General features: G+C 65.7%; 1 protein-coding gene across 1 annotated transcript in view; it reads left to right on the top strand.

Annotated features, from left to right (window-relative positions):
• Window positions 1–288: 288 nt before the first annotated feature.
• NAPA (NSF attachment protein alpha) overlaps window positions 289–650 on the top strand; it is a gene marked incomplete at its 3' end in the record, with an annotated part of 11,364 nt that continues 11,002 nt past the window's right edge. Inside the window, exon 1 of the mRNA XM_009288185.1 lies at window positions 289–323. Coding sequence (XP_009286460.1) covers window positions 289–323 — 35 coding nt within the window. The remainder of the gene's footprint in view (window positions 324–650) is intronic.

Raw genomic sequence — 650 nt, 5'->3', positions numbered from 1 at the left:
CCGGGGTCGGCAGAGGCGCCGCCGGTGATGGAGATCGTCCCGCCGGCGACCGTCGCCTTTCCAGCCCCAGGCAGGTGCCGTATTCGGGGGATTCCGCCCCAAAAACGTTTTTCCCTCGGCCGATACGCTCTGCCGAGCGGCGCTTTGCCTCCCCTGCTCCCAAACGCTGCCGGCTGTCGGCGTTATGTCCGGCACATACCGAACACCCGCGACGCAGCTGGGCCGGGGAAATGAGGAGGTCGTTAATGACCCGCGGGTCGTTAAATACTCACGCCTTCGTCAGCGGGGATGTGGGAGCCGGAGCGCTACCCTTTCACCGGGAAGTAATTAATCTAGGGCTCCTCTGAAAAGTTCCTGCTGGGGGTGGAGGTGGATGGTAAATCCTGATGCTGGGCCCTCGCTAATTAGCCGGGGGTTCGTTAAATGCCTCTCGGGAGGAGCCGCCAGCTCGTCCCGACCCCTCCGGGCCAGCGCTCGCCCCTTGTCAGTACTGCTTCGGCTCGGGGAGGAGCGGCGCCGGCCCTGCTACGCCCCTCAAGTAGTTCAGTGATGTCGGCGCGGTGGCCGTGATGTCAGCGCGGTGGCCGTGATGTCAGCGCGATACCCCTCGGTGAGTGCGGTGCCGGCGGGGGTACGGGCGCCTGGCTGAC

This window comes from Aptenodytes forsteri, unplaced genomic scaffold (genome assembly GCF_000699145.1).
Source record: "Aptenodytes forsteri isolate BGI_AS27 unplaced genomic scaffold, ASM69914v1 Scaffold553, whole genome shotgun sequence".
Lineage (NCBI taxonomy): Eukaryota > Metazoa > Chordata > Aves > Sphenisciformes > Spheniscidae > Aptenodytes > Aptenodytes forsteri.
Note: the sequence above shows the minus strand (reverse complement) of the source record. Positions and strands in the feature narration are given on the sequence as shown.